The following is a 21,215-nucleotide window of genomic DNA, read 5'->3' on the forward strand; positions in this document are numbered from 1 at the left end:
CTCCTCAACAAAATTTTCTTTCGTGAATCGTCGTCGTCGTCGTCGTCATAGTCGTTGTGGCTGAAAAGCAACTCTTCCGTTTCTCGTTTTTTGGAAGCTAGGACCGAAGAACGGGTCGAGACGCGCGGTGGCGATCAAGGGAGAAACAGAATGGAACGGACGAGAGAGAGAGAGAGAGAGAGAGAGAGAGAGAATGCACAAATGAAAACGGAATGTCTTCACGAGTCGTGATGAAAATTAACCCTTTGCGCTCGACTGGTGACTCCGAGGCACCACTAAAAAATGTTAATGTCACATTCCAAAATAATTCTTACATCAAGAAAATTTAGATTCGAAAAATCGTTAAAAGTATAATTGTTGTATAAGTCGCAAGAGCCAATTTCACACGCATAAAATGCGCTCTATCGTATAAAATACAGACAGCGTAGGTCGGAAAAATCATTTTCAGATTTACAGTTGAAACGGCTTCGAGTGCAAAGGGTTAAAGAGCAATGTTCTTGAATATATTCTTGTGTTTTCGGTACTTCCGAGGGACGAGAGTGATCTTCAGTGCTGAAAATGGAATGCTGCGTATTTTTGATATAGTTGCAACGAGTACGAGGATCAGGCGAGATTTTGATATCCTATTTTGAAAATTGTCGCATTTATTCTTGCTTCGGAGCGTTCCATTTGGAAATGAAAGATCAACTTCGTTTCTTCGAGAGTGGCGAAAACGCGGAATAAATTACATGATTTTGTCGTGATCGGCTCATGCGTTTACGTTGAAAGCAAATGAACGAAAACAACGAAGGAAACTCGTCGCGATTTCCTCGGGTTAATTAATACTGAATGCGAATGTGCGTATTTTCCGCGCGAGAAATCTAATAAACGTCTATCAATTCTACGCAATGTATCGTCCGAAGAGTCTGGCTCCTCGCAAAAGAAAATAAATGTATATGTACAGTGACTGTACAGTTAATGTTCGAACGCTTTTCGAAACGCAACAACTCATTTAGAACTGGACTAAACAACTTGAATTTTATTTTTTTTAGACGATAGAGCGACTAGAATACATATTCTTTAAATTTGTTGTCATTGCTCGGAACGACAAGAGAAAATAAGGAAAAAACACATTTTTGATTTGTTTTTTATTTGAGCTTATAACGAAAACTTGAAACATGCGTTTTGTGAATTTCGGTAAGAATGTATGAATGTTAGAAATTTCATCGAAATCGGTTAACCTTCGCATGCGCTGTGAACATTTAAAGATCGCAAAAATCGCGACTGCTGTCCCGATTTTTAACACTTTTGACCACTAGATGCGAGAAACTTGTAGTTTCGGCGATCTTTTAAGGCTTGTGACGCTTGTAACGTGTTAATCGATTTCGGTGAAATGTTAAGATAAAAGAGAAGAGTTAAAAAACGAGAGTTCTTTATTATCTCTTGTCATTCTAAAGCAATAGCAAAATTAAAAAAAAAAGAAAACATTCTAGTTACGGTCTAGTAGACCGGTCGCTTTATCATCTAAAAGAAGATACAAATCGTTTATTCTAGTTTTAAAAATATTATTGCGTTTCAAAGGGTGTCCGATTACTAACGGGAGTCACTGTACATTCTTCGGAACGAATTCGGAGGGAATCGATGTACTAACGTGTAGCGATAATAATAATAACAGTAATGATGATAATAACGATGTTTCACGATCCGTGTGTATGTATTTTGTCGCGATTGGAACTGTGGCGAACGGTATCTAATATATAGGGTATAACGCTCATTTGGTAATACGCTAATTTTTCTAAATCACGCGCGCAATTTTCTCTCTCTCCCTTCTCTCTCTCTCTCTCTCTCTCTTTCATCGACAGAAATGATTTCGCACGCGATCGAGGATTGCTTTTACACCGAGACGTACACAAGTGGCCAATGAAGTTGCATGTTTCACCTAATATTGCTTTTCATCAGCTTCTTCAACGCCTCGACGCATGAAAAAACAGTGTCGTTAATTCCATCCGACGTGTGGTTTTCGTTCACACTTCTGTACAATTCGAATAATAATCAATGATATCGTAACGTAATCTATTGTAAAACGAATGCATTTAATCATCGTTAAAATGGTGCAATTTCCACGGCCACCGGTGTAAATTATATCGCGCGTCGTTCAGTGGCTGCAGTATTTAATTACAATGGCGGACCACGTTGTACACAGTGTCCGATAACAACGGAAAACGAAAAAAAAAAAAAAAAGAAAAAAAAAGAAAAGTAAAAGAAAAGAAAACTGAAACGAACGAAACGGAGACTCTCCTCGAAGCCCGCGAAACACCTCGCACGCAACGCGTCGATCATCATCATCATCCGATCCGTGTTCCCCTTTATCGTCTAGACGTCTTAATAGGTATCGAAGGAAAAAGAGTGAGGAAATGTTACACTTACAATTTACTATGATACAGAACTGGCATAGTCACGTAGCGTCGGCTATTGTACGTGTGTCTCTTCGCGCGCGGGTGTGTATACGTTTTCCGCCGTGTCGATCGTGTGTAACGTATTTGTTTCTCGTGAATAGGTGTGTAAACATATGTATGTACGTGTACGTGTGTGGATCCCTTTCTCGCTTTTGTTTTCCCCGAACATTACGCTATACCTATACGTTTTGAATTTCTTTGCAATAATATTAATAATAGCGATAATGATAATAATAATGATAATTAATAAGAATCAATAATAATAATAATAATAATATTATAATAATAATAATAAATTTATAAGAGACAGGGAAATTAATAATAATCGTTATTATTATCGTAATAATAGTATAGTATGTACAGAACGCTTTTCCATGGTTGGGGGGGGCCCTGAGTTTTAGGTTTACGCTTTCATAGCTACATTTTGATTGAACTGTACATGTCGGGCCCACCCCGATCGGTTTTTGTTGCGACAGAACTCTTTGTGTTTGCTTTTCTCCATCGTTCTTGCAAAAATTAACACGATTCTTTTCTCCATTTTTAATATATAAATCCCTCCCGTGGCCAGCGAAACAGTAGCTCGTCATGAATTTCTACTTATTTTTGGTTGCGACACCTTTAATCCGCACTCGTCCCGTCCCCGTCCTTTGTCGAGAGGAGAGATCGTTTCCATTCTCACATTTTTCGTCCCCATCTCTCTCTCTTTCTCTCTCTCACACACTCTCCGAACGATCCCCGTGTCTAGCCGATCAACCGAGGATCGGAGACTATTTAACATCCGTTCGCCGTACTCTTCGCCAGAATGTGTATCCATAAAATTTAACGCCGGTCCGTGGCTGCTAACCACCTCCGGGGACCAGCCGTAGCGATCTCTTAACAAATTAGCCTAAGTAAACATTACTTAACTTCTTTTCATCTCCCACTAAATCTCTCTGTTCTCCCTTCCTTACATTACAACGTTGTGTGTGTGTGTGTCAGATTATTTACCATTTTTGTTATTTCTCGCCCCACTTTCAATTATATCGTTTTCATTGCTCGCTCTCACGCACACTCGCTCACGCTTACTCATTCTCACTTTCATACAGTAGTCCTCGGCTTCTCCACTTTTTTCGTTTATATATATACTTTTGCATCTCGTCACGATAATAATAATAGTGGTATATAATAACTGCATATAATCGCTACGCTAATAGTATTTGAACTATTAATTATTAATTAACGTTAAGTATACACAACACATTTGTACGATTTCACTCAGCCTGCACGAGCAGCAGCGGAGGGAAGGTGGTAAAGATGAAAAAGGTCGTGTGTTTGGATGTATCTCTCTCTCTCTTTCTCTCTCTCTCTCTCGCTTTGTGTACGTGTGTGTGTGTGCACGCGCGTGAGTGCGTGTGTATATATAGAGATGTACTCGTAGGGAATGCAGGAACAGGACTCAAGATAATTTTTCAATGTGTTTGTATCTAAGGGAGAACGTATCGATAGTCTCTCTTCTGGTTTCGAATCAATTTGCCACTGGATCTCGATTACGGAATAGCAGTAATGGGACTCGTCGTGAGTACGTATGCATGTATGTGTGTGTTAAGATGGCGATGAGGGGTGGCCGAGAGGTCGAGGTACGAACAGTACAGAGTTTTAACGTAAGAAGTTCAAAGTGTCCATTGAGCCAGCTGTAGCATCATCGCGGCGCGTCTCCTAAAACAGCACCACTTCCATCAAATCACGCTGTATCGTCGCTCCTGCACCTTAACGTCGGAGATAAAAAGAGGGAACACGCGTCGTTTCGGATTAATTTGGTCGCACCACAGCGGGGGGAGGGGGGAGGTGGATGGTACCGTCGCGGAATAATCCGGTAGCCGGATCATTGTCAATCGTCACCGTCATCGTCGGCATCATCTTCATTATCATCGTCTCGTCGTCGTATCGTCATCTATCTATCTCGCTTTCGCTCTGTTTCTTTCTCGCTCTCGCTTTCTCTCGCTCTCTCTCTCTCGCGCGCGCGCTCTCTCTCTCTCTCCGCGAAGCTAGGAACGCAGAACGGATGGGGGTTGCACGGCCGGCGCCGCCTCATGGCGACGGAGGCTGCAACAGCGACCGTCCTTGAAACGGTGGACGGCATCATCACCGCCCGATCCGTTGTTTATGTAGTCACTCGTAGCATCGACCGACTTCACTAACAGTCACTACAATCCTTCGACGAACTTGGAGAGTTGGTCTTGTGGTGTCATTGGCGTCACTTCACTGGAGTCCGCGCCGCTGGTCGGCGGCGGCGCCGGCGACGGGTGATGCGGCATAGCGCCCGGATGTCCGGTCGGGGCCCCCGTGCCGCCATTTAGCTGCGAGAGCATCATCTCGCTGGGCCCACCGAGCTCATGGGCAGGTGAGTGGGTCGGCGTGCCGTGGGGTGGGTGGTGGTGTGGCGATGGCACCGGCCCCGATCGAGGCGAAGGAACTGGTTGATTGCGCGGGGATGGAACCGCTCGCGGCGAGGGATTCGGTTGAGGAGATCGAATGGGCGGCGGAGACCGAACTGACTGCATGAGCTGTTGCTGTACAGAGATCCCCGGCGGCCCCATCACGCCCTGCGGGGAGGGTATCGGTGGCGGCGTCGGCTTTAAACCCGGCTGACCGTAGCCTTGTTCACTAAAGCCACCGTAACCTGAGGAAGAATACGCGGAGTCGTGGCAGACGTTAGACCACGAACCAACCGGCTCGACGAATCTCGTTTTGTCGGCAATCAAATAGTGACTCTTACCGAGAAGGGACGGCCTTATCGGTCGTTGTTGACCGTAAGGAGGTGCAGGTGGTTGCGTGAACGGTTGCTGTTGCTGTTGTTGTTGTTGTTGCTGCTGCTGCTGTTGTTGCTGCTGCTGCTGAGCCTGTTGTTGTCTCTGCATCACAAGCATCTGCTGTTTATACCATTGCGGCTGCTGCTGAACCGGTTGCTGCTGTTGTTGTTGCTGCTGCTGCTGCTGCTGGTTCAACATTGCTTGTATCTGCATTCTACCTTGCTGCTGTTGCTGCTGCTGTTGATGCTGCTGCTGCTGTTGTTGCTGTTGCTGGTGCTGCTGCTGGGACATCATATGCTGCAAACTTGGTTGCTGTTGCGGCTGATTAGGACCCAGAGGTCCGGCGACTCCTCCACCGTATTGACCACCACTTTGTTGCTGAAGGGCAAGCGCCTTTTTATTAAAAAAATCACATGGTAATAGAAATCGTCAAAAACCGAGGTGTCGGAAATAATAGCTTATGGTAGGGGGAACCAAGAAAGAAAATTCTGTCGACTTACCCGTTGCTTGATGAACGCAGCCATTATCGGTGGATTGCTTTTGAGTATTTGTAGTATTTGGTTTTGTTGCTCGGGCGTGTGGGGATTCTTCAGCGTTTGCATCAACTGTTGCAACACTTGCTTGTGCATCGCGGTGTTCTGGGCCTGCGAGCCCACTTGACTGACGGGAGCACCGATTATGCCAGGCTGTCTAGGCATCTGTCCTCCCATTCCTAACACCGGTTGTCCTTGGTGTTGCTGTTGCTGCTGCATCAACTGCTGCGGTGTTTGCTGCCTCAAACCTGGACTTTGTTGCATTACTGCATTCGGCTGATACCTACTACGCATTAAAATTGGTTTGTATCGTGTACAATTACGGTGGTTGGTCAGATAATTTATTTGTCGTTCTCTCGACGAGAACAATACCTTGGTGTCCACTGATCCATTGGAATAAGATGAGTACCGCCGGGATTTGGCATTTGGACGGGCATTGGTCGTTGCATTTGTGGTGGAGGCATCACCCCGCCCGTTTGTCCTCCTACGCCGACTCCGACGCCAACTCCACCACCAGGTGTCACCTTTCCATAATTAACATGCGGTGCCTGTTGCCTAGCAGCTTCTTCTTGCACCTGTTTAACAACCTGGAGGACGTGTGCGGGTGGAGTTTGTGTTCCAGGCTTCAATCCTATTCCGGCTTGATGCGGCGAGGGTAAATTCGTAGGACTGACTCCTGGTTTCATAGCAACGCCAGTTGGCATAGTAACATTGGATGTCTGTTGACCACTTTGCATTGCACCGACTGGACCTGTCGGTCTTGTATTCATCACAGCCATTCTCCTTCTGCAATGTACGAGAATGCATTTTGTCGTAAATGTAGCCTAGAAATTTTAGACATCTCCAATTACTCCCTTCTACGTACCTTAACAATTGCGCTTGCTGTAACCTTTGCTGAAGCTGTTGTTGCTTCAGCTTGTGTTTGATATTCGAACAGAATGGGACGAGACATTTAGTCTCCTGGCAGTGTTTAGCGTGGTAGCAGCATAACGCGATCAATTGTTTACATATTGGACAACCACCGTTCGTCTTTCGCTTGCAAATCTTCGTATGCGTCACTACTCTCTTCATCTTCTGACAACTGGGTAGTCGACAGTTGGCGTCTCTGCACTGACACGCATGCACCAGTGATTGAATACATCTTTGTATCGACAGTTTGCGCGCCTCCTGTTCAACGATCAATAAAAATAATTAGTGAACGAGTCCTTTGTCAAACGCATAAGCTCCGTAATATTCGAACTGAATAGAAAAATATTTTACCTGAGGATTTGCTTGCTTGGCATCGGCCGGCGATGAACCATCATCCAAATCTAAACCAAGTTTCTCCATATGATGAGGATGACCATCCTTTTCTTTACAACTTATACATAGGTCAAAATCCTGTTTATACGAAATAATATTATTTAATACAACGGAAAAGCCAGCAGAATTGAAATAGAAATAAAAAGTTACTTTTGATACTTACATCACAAACCGTACAGTGGTACCTTGTTTCTACATGACTCTTACAATTATTACAAGTATAAACAAATTTATCTTGGCCCTGGTTGTGCAGTTCGTACAACATGGACATAGAACTAAACTTCGCACGCCTCAAAGAAGAGAACTCGTAATGTCTTTCTCTAGCCATCGTGAGGAAAGCGTCGCGACCATCCATAAGGTCACAGTTGATAACGGGGTCAGGATCTTGAATCGGCTGCAATTGGGTATTGTTAACATACAGATACGTATAGCGACGTTAAGTACGTTAGAAAACTAATTCCAAAAACACTTACTGCTAAACTGGCTGCACTTTGAGCGCTATGCAACCTGATAACAAAGAATACTTCTTTATGCTTCTCCATGGTCGCAAATATTTTTGCCGAGAGATCATTCCCTGTTTGCGGAGTATTAGACTTTTTACTATTTTTTCTTTGATTCGCTTTGGATTTATTCGACTTTTTGGCTTTCTTTTGTCCCTTTTTCTTGCCATCGGGACCTGTCTCAGAATCTTCCGACATTGAGAAAATCTGCAACAATGTTGTTGTTTTATAATCACTATCTTGTTATTGAAAAAAGAAACATTAGTTTAATTAACTAGTATACCAACCGCATTAGCAGCAGCAGCTTCCGCAGCTTCTGCCTGTTTGCGTTTCTCTTCTTCCTCTTGATCCAACTCCTTGATACTTTCTTCCAAGACATTTGGCCAGAAATCACCCTCGAAATACGGTAAATCGGCGGCGGATGAAAGTTTGTCTTCCATCGCTTGTTTTAAAATGTCCTGTAATCAAGAAATAATATGAAATGAAATTTTCAATTTGAATTATGCTTGCAAATTGTAAACAAAAAATTTGCATTTTCATTTGTCGTCTGCTTTTCCTTTGTTCACATTTTACGTATTCAATGGGAACAATAGCTTGCACTGCAGACACGTTTTTACTGTAAGTCTCATTTGACGTCTGAGAAGTAAAGGGTAAACTTTCAGATAACACTTGGAGACTGAAATATGACAATATTATCAAAGAAAAACGGAGAGAGTCGATCGAGCTCGTGGACCGGGATCGAACCCGGGCCCTCTGCTTGTCACTCCCTCGGTTTTCCCATAAGGCTAACCAAGCCTTCAAGAATTTATGTTCTCTAAATTCGTACAAATTGAAATATGGTCATCAAAAAACTAATACTAACTTTGTAATCCAGTACAATCCTCTCGACCATGCCTTTGTCCAACATTTTCTTGTACCATTCCTGCAATCTTTTAGGCTTTGGAATCTTTTGCTCTTGCGGATGGCAGTGAAAGATGTAATCATCTCCTTCGGAAGGCGGACAAGCCCAAATGTGAGCCATGGTATATCTGTTCAACAAAAAAATTCTTGAAAATTGTGATCGTAATTACACTATGAGTTTTCGGGCATTCACAGTTTATATCATTAAAAGAGAAGGAACTAGAAATTGTAATGATATTCCATTATTCCTTATCTTGAAATGAGACACTACTGAAGTCTCATAAGTTTACACGTACCCAAGCTGTTTTGCGTAGTCCAAATACCCAAGAAGTATCTCGTGGTAGACCGCTGTGCGAAACTGTCTAGGCCGGAAAAAGTGTACAGAATCCAAGTAAGCGATATAGACTCTTCTGGTATTAGGTGGCGTGCACTCGCTGCCATATTCCTGCACATGCATGCCGAAAAAGCAAACGTCCGTGCCGTCGACCTCCTCAAATGCAAACAAGGCTTTTGCCCTGTACGGAAATTCGCCGGGCATGTCACCGTTCTCCACGAATCTGCTCCTCATGCCAGGTTTGACCTCCACCACCTTGTCGCTGGACGCCACAACCCTAATCGCGACCTCACCAGCGCCGGCTTCCTTTTTCTTCAAAAAGTTATTCACTCGCGTTTCTATGTAAGTTCCTAACTTCGTCACTGGCAAGCGTTTCGCGTTGAACTTATTCTCTTTACGCTTTTGTCCTTTCTTCTTCAAACAATTATCACAAGTGAACCTGTATCAACAATGTGTTACATTAGAGAAACTTGTACGATGTAACAGAGAATCTATTATATCGCACAGTGATATGGATAGTGTTTCAACATCAACCCTTGGATAGCTATGTCCAAGTCCTTTAAAGACAAGGATTTTGGAAGGCTATAGTTTTATAATCATTTATACATGTTTGACTGTCTACCCAAAGATTCGAAAAGAGATCGTCTGTTCTTTCTTGAAAACTTTTCAGATTACTGTGTCGTATAAAGAAATTTTTATTACCCTAGAGGCCAAATGGACTCCATATGAAGCACGCAGATCTGATGCACTTTTCTACCGCAGTCTGTACACACGACGAAAGGTTCCAATTCCAAGTGATCGTTCTTCATTTCCTGGAACTGTTCCTTTTTAATAGCACTGGAACGAAAAGTGATTGTTAGCTACCCTGCGAATCATTGCATCGTACACAGTGTTTTTATAGATTGAATACTTACGTCTGAGGTTGCGTTGGATCATCTCCCAATGTCACAGTGTCACCAGGAATGTCGTTGAAACATTTCTGACAGAAGGTGTATCTGTCGGAAACAAGACCATATGCCTTTAGACTATTGTATTCCAATAGTGTTTAGATCCAAATTGTCAATTCGCCGAATGTCATGCGTGCATCGTACGAAGATCAATATACGTATATATTTTTCACGCCCCAATTCATGTATCCAAATATATGTCGAGAATCCAATTTTGATAAGCGTTTATTTTTTTGTCCGATTATACACATGCAAATAGTAATGTATTTTTTTTCCAATTGTACATGTACATATACATTTATATAGTTATATATATATACGTGTGTGATCGAGTCCGTTTCATTTAACAATTTCGGTTCCAAAAGTTGTCGAGAGTCATCATGTTTTTTTTTGTTTTCATAATTGTTTTCGTTTATCGCAGATATACAATTTTTGTTTTGTTTTTGATTTTTTAAATCGTTTTCAAGCCCCGACATCAGGTATCCAATTTCGATCGTCCCATATTTTTCCAAGGAGCAATTTTCGTGGTACGAAGTAGTAGAGTTGGAAAGAAGCAAGGGGCACGGGCAACACAAGAAGCAAGCAGCAAACAAGGATTTTGTGTGTGCGTGCGCAACCCATGGGTAGAGCGAAGGTAACATACAAAGAAGAGAAGAGTGCCATCGTTAGACACGATATATACGTACATATGTATAATATATTATATACATAAATTACTAAACTGCATATACCCAAGGTTACGAACATTCTCTCTTTCACAATTTGTCAAGTTAAGCGAACTATACTAATCATCTAAGAAACCGTCCAGCTCTTTTGAACACTAACTATGATCTATATATCCCTTAAGTATATGCATAATAAAAATGTGAACTTTTTATATGTGCGAGTATTGTAACCGTAGTATTAAAACTGCTCTCCATGTCCCACACTATGATATACATATCACTTTTACTTTCATAAAATTGATAATGTTAAACTTGATTTAATGTGACGTTATTCAAAATATTGTATGCTGCACTAAGAGCTTCTTTGTTGCACTTTCACGACACGCGCCATAGTTTAATATGTACCATAGTATGGGACAGAGGGAGTATAAAATAAAGGGTGAAACGGAAGTAAAAGAAACATGTAGGTCAGGAGACTGACCTGCATCGACTGGTACGACCGAAACAGGTTAATTAGTCTGCCGAGTTAATTTGGCGCATTCGGTTGCAGAACATTTTTTCTTGACAAAAATGTTCTGAGACGAATGCGCATTTACTGTACAATTTAAACTTCCGAACTGAACTCTATTTAATTATTCTATCGACCAACGTTCGCATCGAAGATTCCATAAACAAATATGTTTCTCAACCTTTCAATAAGAACAATGGTGGATAAAAAAGAATTTCTATTTGATATTCCACGAAAAAACTACTTCCTCCCAACATTTCATTAACATCCGCCGATTGTTATATTCTTTTCTAAGTAGAAAAGTTGTTGGGGAAAGGGGCAAGACGGAGATTTAAAAAAAAAAAACCTACTCAGCGTATTCCCATCATGCAGACTATTTCTTGTCAAGTATCATCAAATAAACTCGAACATTGCAGATAGTAATGTTCCCTGTAAGAAGACTCTTCCGTATACTGACCTATTCTGATAGGAGTAGTACTTCGCGTCCCTGGGTATCGTACAAAGTTGTTTCCCGTAACAACATAAAACCTGCGGATTGAACGTGTACTTCCTTCCGCAACAATAGCCCAGGGCCTGCATCACAGGATCTATCTCCTGCTCGAAAACTTCTGATAACTGAAAACAACATATGAATATTCAAGATCGTGTCCTTAACTTTCAGCATAGTTATGGGTAGACTGTGAATGTTCATGTGAATTTCGTAGTCATAGTTTCTCAACCATGTTAGGTTGAGAACCACCACATCCCCCTACGAAAACAAAGAAATTTTAACGCCTCCAATGTCTTCCACACCCAGGCTGAGAAACTATGCTAGAATCTCGTGAAGATCCACAGTGTTTGAAAGATTGTTCCAGCCGTACCTTAGTACAATATCTGTACACTCGCGACGTCTTACGATTATATAGCCACGCGTTGTCGAACATCATCCACACGTCGTCAACGTACTCCCACGGGTCGCTATACTGACCCGTGTCGAGTTTCCTCTTGATCGTGGACAGATCCATCGGTTTCTTAACGATGTCGAAATAATCCGGGATTCCTAGTGCTTGTGGATCCACCGGTTGCCTGAATGGTATAGATTCTGGATCTTGACGGTAGAGCTTTTCCAAGGTAGGCATCAGTGCTTGACGCAGCTCGTCTGGCTTGAACAAGCACAACCGTTTCTTATCCGCGGAGGTACCGCTCGGTTGTATCGGTTCGGGAACCATTGGTTTGATATCAGGTGCGGTTGCATCCTGACCAGACATTGGCGTCATTGGTTCTTCCTTGATTCCGGAAGCCTCCTCTTTAACAATACCTTCACCAGGTCCTTCCTCCATCGGTTCTGTTTTGATTTCGGACTTGATCGGCACTTCGTTATTCACGCTTTTTCCGCCGTCCATTCGATGGCCATCGGAACCGTCATCTTGTTCGATCTCCATCTTCATGTTCTCCTCCTTGATGGAGTCTAGTTTACCCTTATTGTTATTCATCGGTGGACTAGGAGAATTATCACGGTCTAAGGCAGACGCGATGGCGGCCATCTGAGAGGATCGGGACGAAGCCCTCGGCGCGTTCAAAGCAGCACGTTCCTGTGATGTCATGCCTTTTCCGAGGCTAGCGAGACCAGCCGGTGACGGCGTGGTACCTGGATGTGGTGGTGTTTGGTTGGCGGAAGAGACTGTCTGGTTCGGAGTCATCAACGAAGGAACTAACGGTGTGTTGGGTGTGGAAGTTGTAGACTGAGGTCCGTTCGATGTCGTCGCCGGACCGGGACTAGGCCCGCTGGACACGGGAGGTGGTATTGTTTGAGGTGTTGATGTGCTGATACCGCTGTCGCTGGGCGTCGACACCGATAAAGGTCGACTATTGCTGAACTGTTGCTGTGTTTGCTGTTGATTACTTTGCGGCTGCATAGTCACGCTGAACGGCGACGGTGCTTGCGGCATCAGCGTCGACGCACCGCTCTGATTCGAAGTGCTAGTCGGTTGCTGTGGTTGTGATTGACTCTGCTGTTGCTGCGGTTGCGGTTGAGCCGGCTGCTGAGATTGCTGCAACTGTTGCTGCTGTTGTTGTTGTTGGTGCTGGTGAGCGATCACCTGAGCTTGGGTCAGCCGAACCTTCATAATGTCAGGGAACTGGTGTTGATTCTGTACAGGAGAACTGTTAGGTAAACCGGAAGTACCGTTCGAGGTTGGAAATTGACTAGTTGTTGCGGATGTGGTAGTTGTTGTCAGATTCGCTTGTGACAATTGCGGTTGCCCGAAAGGACTCAGACCAGGATTTGGAACGACGTTGGGATTCGAGGTTGATTGTCCGTTTGGACTAGGGCCTGGCGGACCAACCAAAATTCCCTGCTGTTGCTGCTGCTGTTGCTGCTGTTGTTGTTGCTGCTGCTGCTGCTGTTGTTGTTGTTGTTGTTGCTGCTGTTGCTGTTGTTGCATTTGCTGTTGCACCTGAGCTTGAACCTGAGCCTGAGCTTGTGCCTGAGCTTGTGCTTGAGCCTGAGCCTGGACATTGGTTTGGGCTTGAACTTGTACCTGTTGTTGCTGCTGCTGTTGTGCTTGCTGTTGTTGTACCTGTTGCTGTTGTGGAAACGGCATTCTGGTATGCGGAATATTTATCGCAGGTAAAGTTCCGAGTTGAGCCATGCTAGGTGATTGACTACGTAAGTTAGGTGTGACAGTTCCTACCGGTCGCGACTGCGGAACAGTCCCGACAACAGGCGGAGCACACGACGGCCTCAAACCTGGGCCAGCCGCTCCGGCGGATCCCGGTTGAGGCTGTTGCTGCTGCTGTTGTTGCTGTTGGGCCTGCAACTGTTGTTGCTGCTGTTGCTCTTTCCGCTTCTGTCGTTTCTCTTCCAATTCTTTTTGTATCTTATAGATCTTCTCGGCAAGCAAATGGTAATACTCTGACCGGGAATTGGCCATTTCATACATATCGCCTTCTACTTTTCTCGCGTACGATACCAGATTGTGCATTCTCTTGTCGAGCATGGCGTTCGGATCCGGGGTTGGAAATATGGCTTGTACCAATTTATGAACAAGATGATTTCGAAGGTCCGGAGTCACGGTTAAATGCCAATCCTTCGTCTCCTGCATCGGTGTCGCTGTCACTTGACTCTGCTGGGCTCCAACCGGAAGCTGGGGACTAGCTAGTCTATTTTCAGCTGCGACGCTCAGCTGTCCTGAATCGTTCAAACCGAAGAGCTGATGCACATTCACGGATTGCGGTATATTTGCGGGAGCCGCTGCAGCAATAGGTGTAGCTCCGCTGGTCGACGTAGCCTGATTACCGGCGACTCCCACTGTATTAGGGTCGGAGTTCAAAGGAAGGGACACATTTGGTGCAACCACTTGCTGTCCAGCGCCGACCACAGATTGACCCGGAGCAGTTTGAGATGGAGGTTGTACAAGTCTAACATTTCCCATCGTACCGGTCGCTCCTTGCATTCCTTGCGCCGGTATTCTCCTTGTGACGCACTGACCAGGCACCAAAGCGGGTGTCGTGGTCGGACACTGTATACCCAAAGCATCGTATGCTCTTTTCACCTCGGTCGGACTCGGATTTGGTTGGCTATTTGGTTGTGATGTGGACGCGGCAGCGGCGTTTGTTGTTTTGTTCTTGTTCGCCTGCTTCAACGGTAAGCACACAGGACAGTCGTTGCGATTACAATGTTTCCAATGACTAATGATCTGCCTAGAGGAGCTACAGTGCGGCACTGTACAAGTCTTCCCTGCTTGACAGGCAGTCATGTGGTTCAGAACATTTTTCATTGTTTTGCAATCTGGTAATGTACAGTGACGAACATCGCCATTGTTCGCTTGATTCTCGCGTCGTTGACATTTATGCGCGTGAAGCAGAAGAACCAGTTGCTGCTGTATAAGTTTTCGCTTTTCTGGATCGGCGGTCGACTTCGTAGCACCTGACGATACAAAACATTGCCCATTTAATCAATTCACCCTTCAACCACAGCCTGGCTATCGAAACTAAATACTTACCAGTTGGAGCACCGATACCAGATATTTGGCCCTGAGACGGTTGTTGCGAACCAAGTTGTATCCCGGTTGGCGCACCCGCTTGTGTTTGAGCTGGGCTTGGAGCAGGTGGTTGAGTCTGTTGTGCCATAGTACCTTCTTGGCCGCCCACAACGGTAGCAGAACCAATAGGACCTGTAGTTCCTCCAAATCTGTTTGCAGCTTGCATGGCAGTCATATTCGTTCCTACCCCTTTCTGTAGAGGCGTAACAACTCCAACAGGACTATTCGTACATACTGTAACAGGTCCTGGCCCACTGCTCGGAGGTGCTGTTGAACAATTTTATATTTTAATGTTCTGTCATTTCGGATATCAATGTATTTAACAACCGTATACATTTGAAATAATTACCGTAACCGTAAGGACTTGATCCACTAATTTGTCCCATGTTTGGCATATTTGCCATATTCGGTGGAGCTTGCATTCGAGGTCCACCTTGACCAGTACCAACAATACCGACTTGATGCACTTGTTGATGCGGACTCTGTCCTCTAGTCGCGGAAACCATATGAGCTTGCTGTTGTTGTTGCATTGCAACAGCTCTGGTGTTCATTATTCCAGGACCATTTTGCATTTGACCAACACCATGTGGTCCACTAGGATGATGAATTCCTTGAGTATTTGGGCCCATCATAGTACCCTGAAGAAAGAAGTACCAAGTTGTACATTTTGTAAAACTCCGTGACACGGCAACTAACTCTGAATTTAACTTACAGCATTCAAAGGTTGTTTGTTCAAACTGTTGGTTACAATTAAACTTCCACCTGCCATTCCACCCATATTGTTATTCCCACTAGCACTGCTGGTCATAACTAGGCCAGAATTCATTCCAGGCATTGACATGGCTGGATTGCTACTTGCAGCCATGCTCATTGATGATTGAAGACCTCCCATAGAATTTGCAATAGACATTTGATTGTTTGCCAAAGAACTGGCTATGCTACTTGGTAAATTTCCCAGACTCACAACCATTTGTGGATCAACTACTTTAGAGACAGAAACATTTGGTGGAGATTGCATGTTTGGACTTTTGTTACCCAAAGTTCCAGCAGCCATTACTAAAGAATTAGCAACCATCTTGTTGCCCTGTTAAAAAAAATCATTATGGTCATATTACATGAAATAAAACTTTATGTCAATTGTATATCAGATACAAACTTGTTGTTGTATTAAATGATGCGAAAGTTGTTGTTGTTGTACATGCTGTCGAAGCTCTGAATCAAGGGCACCATTTTGCTGCCCTGGTCCTGGTCCTGTAGCTGGTGGTTTAGCACTCTCAGTCGCAGACCCCCAGGAACCAGATGACAACAGATCGTCAGGTAGATCATTTTCAAGATCAAACATATCTGTGTTTGTTATGTAATCTGAGAATAGACATTCACATTAGTAACAACATATGAATATTTGAAGAGCTGTAAATGTTCTAGTCACTAGAAAAGTAAGATTTTAAAATACATAATCATTGCATTGATACCTAAACACAATATTAAATGTTTTAATAATAAATATTTTTTAAATTGTACCACTAGTAAGAATATAAGGTTGAAAAAATTACTTTTCTAGACAACCAGTTTGAAAAAAGGAGATCAGATTATGATATTAGATGTAACATGTACCATAGAGACCAAAAAACCATTAGTAATATTATGAAGATAAGATTCAGCACCGTCACCATAGCTTTTATCCAAAGTTTCAATAGTAGGATCTTTATATGTATAATACCATATAATTCTTACACTGTAGCATTTGTCGCATGTTGTATAATATACCTGCATGTAATCTACATGCACATATATGCACACATGCACACACTTTATAACAAATATATATACATATTTTAAATTACAAAATAAGTAGTATTTTCTTGAATAGAACCAACCTAAAGTATTGAAATACATTTGTTGCGTGAATGCACCTTTTAACTTACTTGATTATATATCCATGATAGACGATACATCAACGGAGAAAAAAGGGGTCGAATGCAATATTAAAGAGAAAAAAAAACAGGAAATGAAACAATGAAAAGATACTACAACAAACTACATGTAAATATAAACAAACAAATACGTAAATAAATAAGACATGAGACATACACTGCATGAGCATAACTTAAAGGAGTTCATACTACAGCGAATAAAAAATTTATTCACAATAATGTCGTGCTAAACTACTAAAGCAGCAAAGCTACTGATGGCAAACTTTAGAGTATACAGTCATGCGAAGAAATTATAGTCACTCTAAAGAGTATTTACAACTGTTTGCACATGGAATGTTTTTCAATGCTATAACATTAAATAAAAAAAAAGTTTCTGAAACTCATACAAGATAATGTAAAACATTCTTTGATTGTATTCAATTTTCAAAGCCAATTACCTGTAAAGTATGAAGGTATATAAGTAGAAAAATCTGATCTACCTACCTAAAAACCTAGTTCAAATTTAGCTCAATGATCATTTTGTTCTTTCTTACTTTAAAATTTACTTGTTACTTAATGTAGTTCCATCCTAATTTTAGAGCTCTGTGCATGTGTGTCGCATGTCCATATTACATTTGTTACCCCTAAATGCATTTCAAACTAACAGCATATATATTTAAACTTTTACATTGTGTCTTAAACCAAAATATCCCTTGATACACGTTTCTTCTATAATACTAATCCTGATCCAATTTTTCTCCAGTATCTTACGAAACTAATCAATGCATCTCAGTACTAAAGCATTTTGTTTACTACGTACAGTCAGACCTCTGTAACTTTAATCATTGTAACTTGAAAACCTCTATAAAACAATAATTTTCTTGATTGTCTTCTGCTCTACTGTAAAAACTTTTACAAATTCAAAAGTAAACTTACTTTAACTTGAGTTAATGTTACATGATTAACATGTTCTTTTATCTCTGTAACTTGAATTTTTCTGTAAATCTAAGTTTGCTTCTATATGTCAAAATTTTATCATTGTTACTTGGAAACTATGATTGTCAATTGTTTATAGTCTATATAATAATATATGTGTCTCAGCCATAAAAATGATTCAAAGTGAAAATAGAGGGAACAACTTTAGAACCTTTAGAACTTAAGCTCTTCCCTTGAGATTTGAGTTACCAAGGTTTGACTGTATATTTTTTTATTTGCTAATAAATGTACTTGATCATTTCTGTATGCATTAGAAAACCTTTTTCAACCATAGTGACAATATGCCAAAACTATACACAGTTTTTTCAACAACGCAAAAAGTCATGAACTTTCTGATCTGTAAACCATGATACAAATTGGAAGTAATTGGATGACTCTACAAACTTTATGATATTAATAAATGAGATGAATGGACAAACAAACAAATTTTGTAGTGCTGGATTGAATATTTTTGAACTTTCTGCTGGGTTTATTTATTAATATTTACTTCTTTTCTGGACGGTATGGTTGTTCCAATGTGGCTGCAGCTGATGCTGTTGCAGATGTAGCTGTTGTGGCGGGCCCTGCATTTGTTGCATGTTACCACTGCCACCTCCCCCGTAGTTTGTATAAGCATGGTTCATCATTACAGGCGCCATACCCACTACATATATTATAGTTTTTATTTCAGATTGTGGAAAATTGCCTATACTCTGAATCGTATCTTTCAAGTAGCAGAAATAGCCTGAATAATTTTTTGCATTGTTTGTAACACCAATACCTATTACTGTAACACAGTTGAAACCAAAGATAGAATAAAAAAAGTTGTAGAATGTCTCTAAAGCATTATACAAGAAAAATAATAGAATGCTAACCTTGCTCAAACATGAATTGAACTGTTATTATTTTTACTGTTAACTAAAAAAAATGTTAATTGCTGAAAACAGTGGTCTCGAATGTGTCAATAACATGTATCATTGTGAGTAACGGAGGCTATGTCTGCTACTTATTTTGTGTAACCTGACTAGATCTTGTACTTTATACATCAAATATTCGAGTGACATGGTTGTTTTTGATTTGATATAGGATTACATGAAATATTATTGAGTTCAGAAACTGTTAAGGTGGTAAGAGTAGCGCTTAAAGAATGTAAGAATAAGGAGAACGGTTAGCGCATCGATCATGCCAGCAATATGTCTTTATAATTATTATTGAAAATTTCCATGCATCTGCCATGCACTACGAAAGTAAAATAAGAACTAAATCTAAAAAGAACTAAAAAAAACCTTACAAAGTACTATTATCTCTTAACATTAAAAATGAGATAATTGAAAGGACGTGCAACAAGACAGAAGTTATAAACTGTTTAAATACAAATCATCGCTCTTCAAATACAGACTGTTTCTATAACCTCTGAGCAAAATTTATATATACTATATGCAAATTGTTTATTGTCAAGTATTAGATAATAGTTGACCGACAATAAATTATTGTAGAACAATGGAAAAGTGTAAAGTACATCTATGATTCCCTAAGTGATTGTCACAGTAACATTACTGTACTGTAACAGATTTTCGACGATTCTGAATTGTAACTTCGCATTTCTGTAAGAAAACATGTTTTATATGGTTCTCCTACAATTTTAATATCACCACATACCCTTTGTATGAACGAAAACACGATACAATTTGCAATATAGCGTACCTTCAGTGACGGTATTTCGTCAACAGTTTAGGTTAGTTTGTTAACTAACGCATCGAAACAATTTCGATCGACGTTCAGGACGATCGAAGCAAATAAAATGAACTTTCGACAATCTCGAAGCACTTTAATTATGCAGAGAATCCTGTCAACACAAGTGACACTAGTAACAGAAAATGAGACGATCAACTACAACCACAACATTTTTCTGATAATCCAAAAGGAACATAAAATAATTGTGGAAACAAAAAGGAAGACAAAAGGTTCAAAGGAACCAACAATCGGTTTGTGTCATCTGATAGAAAATAGAGGGCTACTGTTGTCCTGAAGAAAAACCGAAGCATCGGTCACGAGGTAATTTTGCTCAAAGGTTTGAACCGTCAACAAGCTGACAGTACGCCTCCGAGGTGTAACATCGGCGTTGATCAAATCATTCGACAAAGTAATTAGAACGCTCTTCTGTGGTCGGATCGTGCGACTGTGATCTATCCCCTGAAAGGTTAGTCGCGCAATGATGCGACTCGGTCTTGTATATCGCTAAATGTTGTTGGATACGTATCATGATTTCTTCTGATTAAATTCGAAGGCGGAAAACTTACCCGCGGAGTCGGAGGTTCCTTGAAAAGGATCTGCAAGCTTCGGCCGCTTGCTCGGCGGTGGGCCGTCCACCAGGTGGTCGGCCATGGTTCCTTTTGAGGGTTAATTATTTCTTGTTTCAGACTGTTTACTCTCGGTAGCAAGTAAGCAGCGGCGGCGGCGGCGGCGTTAGCGAGTCGTCGAGTCGACCGCACGCACGCACGCAGGCAGGCAGCAGGCAGGCACGTATACACGGGTAACACACACAGACACACGAGCGAGCGAGCGAGCGAAACGCTGCACTACGCCACTAGAAGACCGCTGCCGATGATGCTGGTTACTGTTGCTGGTGCTGCTTCCTTTATGAAGCCGCGAATATTCACTAATCTCTCAGCGTATTCGCAGGCATGACAATAACAATGAGAACCGCGGCGCGTAGAGCGTCCCCGAGCACGCTTCGTTACACGATCAACCATTGGGCATCGTCGGGGGGTACGTCGAACCCCGCGCTAAAGCCCACACACGCACACACGGTAAATTTTGTCCCTCGACAGGCGCACGGGCCACTCGCGGCGAGGCACAACTGGACAGGCCGAGAGGAAATAACCAGGACTATCGAGTAGTATATTCGGTAATCGCGAAGATCACCACAGCGTAATAATTAAATGCACACGCCAGCCAAACGAGGTCCGAACGCGTTTTGTATTGGTCTTCTTAGCAGTCGGTCGCGCACGACTCGTCAAACACTCGAGTGTGGCGGACTGGCTGCGCGCACGGCGCTATCTCGCAGCAACGATATCGGTCTCGAGGCCCGCTGGCACCATCTTCCTCTCCTCTTCTCTCGCCTTGGCACACTGCGACACGGGGCGCGCGAACGATCACCGCGGACGCGGCTCGCTTTCCCCGCACGTTCGAGGCAATCACGGACGCCAGGAGGCGAGGACGACGAGATGAGTCGGCTCCGGGGCGGCCACCGCGCGCCACAGAAATTCGCTCGGGAGAAGCGATCGCGAGAGTTCCGCACCGCACGAGTATCGGCTAACGTAAAATGGCGGCTGCTGTTGACGAGAAGTTTTTCTACGCTTGTCAGAAAATGTCCGACTGGCTCCGTATGG

General features: G+C 42.5%; 1 protein-coding gene across 7 annotated transcripts in view; it reads right to left on the reverse strand.

The window, feature by feature from the left end:
• The window catches only part of LOC117229579 (histone lysine acetyltransferase CREBBP), a 24,951-nt gene extending 3,736 nt beyond the window's left edge, over nt 1-21,215 (reverse strand). The window contains exons 1-21 of one of the 7 annotated variants that reach the window (XM_076520124.1): nt 20,124-21,215; nt 18,332-18,487; nt 16,092-16,297; nt 15,648-16,019; nt 15,285-15,573; nt 14,897-15,202; nt 11,774-14,820; nt 11,371-11,528; nt 9,708-9,818; nt 9,496-9,630; nt 8,756-9,232; nt 8,422-8,587; nt 7,847-8,017; nt 7,533-7,766; nt 7,223-7,453; nt 7,018-7,137; nt 6,623-6,924; nt 6,130-6,543; nt 5,725-6,040; nt 5,191-5,617; nt 1-5,094 (exon numbers count right to left, since the gene is read on the reverse strand). The exon at nt 1-5,094 is cut by the window's left edge and continues 3,736 nt beyond it. In XM_076520124.1, the coding sequence (XP_076376239.1) occupies nt 4,619-5,094; nt 5,191-5,617; nt 5,725-6,040; nt 6,130-6,543; nt 6,623-6,924; nt 7,018-7,137; nt 7,223-7,453; nt 7,533-7,766; nt 7,847-8,017; nt 8,422-8,587; nt 8,756-9,232; nt 9,496-9,630; nt 9,708-9,818; nt 11,371-11,528; nt 11,774-14,820; nt 14,897-15,202; nt 15,285-15,573; nt 15,648-16,019; nt 16,092-16,297; nt 18,332-18,487; nt 20,124-20,208 (8,199 nt within the window). In that variant the 5' untranslated portion in view covers nt 20,209-21,215 and the 3' untranslated portion in view covers nt 1-4,618. Of the gene's footprint in view, nt 5,618-5,724; nt 6,044-6,129; nt 6,544-6,622; nt 6,925-7,017; nt 7,138-7,222; nt 7,454-7,532; nt 7,767-7,846; nt 8,018-8,421; nt 8,588-8,755; nt 9,233-9,495; nt 9,631-9,707; nt 9,819-11,370; nt 11,529-11,773; nt 14,821-14,896; nt 15,203-15,284; nt 15,574-15,647; nt 16,020-16,091; nt 16,298-18,331; nt 18,488-20,123 lie in introns of all 7 variants that reach the window. The other 6 variants (XM_076520125.1, XM_076520126.1, XM_076520123.1 and 3 more) reach the window with 6 other exon arrangements.

Source organism: Megalopta genalis, chromosome 3 (assembly GCF_051020955.1).
Source record: "Megalopta genalis isolate 19385.01 chromosome 3, iyMegGena1_principal, whole genome shotgun sequence".
Lineage (NCBI taxonomy): Eukaryota > Metazoa > Arthropoda > Insecta > Hymenoptera > Halictidae > Megalopta > Megalopta genalis.